Source organism: Eucalyptus grandis, chromosome 6, assembly GCF_016545825.1.
Source record: "Eucalyptus grandis isolate ANBG69807.140 chromosome 6, ASM1654582v1, whole genome shotgun sequence".
NCBI lineage: Eukaryota > Viridiplantae > Streptophyta > Magnoliopsida > Myrtales > Myrtaceae > Eucalyptus > Eucalyptus grandis.
Window position 1 is genome coordinate 1446644 of NC_052617.1, and position 1608 is coordinate 1448251.

General features: G+C 53.5%; 1 protein-coding gene across 1 annotated transcript; it reads right to left on the reverse strand.

Annotated features, from left to right (window-relative positions):
- Positions 1 to 1608, reverse strand: LOC104447915 (probable carboxylesterase 2). The gene is made up of 2 exons (XM_010061660.3): positions 977 to 1608; positions 1 to 763 (listed from the first exon to the last, which is right to left on the reverse strand). The coding sequence occupies exons 1-2, from the start codon at positions 1495 to 1497 to the stop codon at positions 289 to 291; spliced, it is 996 nt and encodes a 331-aa protein (XP_010059962.2). The 5' UTR covers positions 1498 to 1608; the 3' UTR covers positions 1 to 288.

The following is a 1608-nucleotide window of genomic DNA, read 5'->3' on the forward strand; positions in this document are numbered from 1 at the left end:
TGACCGATATGCATCCAGCTTCCTTAATAAAAATGTGAAGCTCGAATTTTCTTACGAAAGCAAGAATATGGCATAACATGTCTCTTATCCGGCAGGTAGAGTCGGAGATTACAAATGTCAATACCAATAAACAGCAAATAAATAGTAAAAACCATCTTAAGTCGCGGAAGTTACCCACAATACTTTAGCCTAGAAGGCATCGACGATCACTTTTTTCACCTCCACAAGAGAATTTAGGAGCGGTAGGCAAAGTCAACGAGAAAAACTTGGAAAACGCCCCCCATGGTTTCATGCACCTTTCACTCCATCAGTCTCTCTCTCGTGACCTTCGCCATCACTGTTGTTGATAAACGAGGCCACGCGTTTGAACAGCATCTTGGCCTTCTCGCAGCTCGGATCGTAGATGTGGAACACGTGATCCACGCCCTCGATCTCCACGAACTCCGCCGCCGCCGGCCCGCCGCTCTCCACCAGCTTCTCGTAGTACAGCCTCCCTCTGTCCCTCAGTATGTCCTTCTCGCTCACGATCACCAGCACCTTCTTGCACGCCAGCCCGTCCACGCCGGGGGCCCCGTCCGCAAACGGGTTGATCAGCGGGTCGTCGCACCCCTTGTCCGACAAGCACACGAACCGCCACGTCCTGTCCACCCAAGCCTTCCGACCTGGGTCAACCACCTCCACCCCGATCGGCTTCTCGCCCCAGAAGTACGGTTGTATCATCCCGATCCCCGAGAGCTTGACCCGCTCGCCCAGCACGTCATCCCTTATCAGTGACCGGCGCAGAAACTTAGATGAAAAATGAATTAAGGAGCTTTTGCATAAAGATCCTCTACTGTTATAACTAATATCAATCTGTGTCTACTCGATGTAAAATTGTTTAAACGCACGTATCCTAGCAATGAAATCACAAAGTTACTTATAATAAATGAACAGTGAAAAACTCACTAAGCATCACTAGGTAGTTATTGTACCGTACCTGAGTCGCATGGCCAAGTGGTGCGACATGTTGGCGCCGCCGCTGTCGCCAACAAGGAATAGGCGGTCGAAGTCGGCACGCTCCCTGAGCCATGGCTCACTCTGGGCTTCCTCCGACGCGATCCACTGCAGAGCAGCCCAAGAGTCGTCATAGGCCGCGGGGAGGGGGTGATCAGGGACTCGGCGATAGTCGATGGAGACGAGGACGACGTTGCACTCCGCGACAAGGGCGTTGAGGCAGAAGTGATACTTGGGGTCGGCGATGGAGGAGATGATGAAGGCCCCGCCGTGGAAGTAGATGACGAGGGGGAGTTTCGTGGTGGCAGAAACGGTGGAGGGGCGGTAGATTCGGGCGGAGACGCCGTTGTCAGGGAGGATGAGGACGTCCTTGGACTCGACTCGGGTGTCAGGCTCGAGGCCGGGCGGGGCAATCTCGAAGCCGGCGAGGCGGTCGAAGGTGCCGTCCTTGTAGACTCTGATGTAGGGGAAGATCTCGAGCGAGATCTCTTTGGATGGATCCATGAGAGAGAGAGGTAGGTGCCAACGATAATAACTTTGAGGTAGGCGAGGATGATGAATTGAGGGAAAAGACACAGCTATGGCTCCTCAAGTAGGGAAAGCAAAGCAGGCGCA

What these genes read in the sequence shown, in the direction of transcription:
- LOC104447915 (XM_010061660.3), bottom strand. Translation starts at nt 1,497, where the DNA reads ATGGATCCATCCAAAGAGATCTCGCTCGAGATCTTCCCCTACATCAGA. An exon ending in CACTTGGCCATGCGACTCAG is followed by an intron (nt 764 to 976) that starts GTACGGTACAAT and finishes GTCACTGATAAG; the next exon opens with GGATGACGTGCTGGGCGAGC.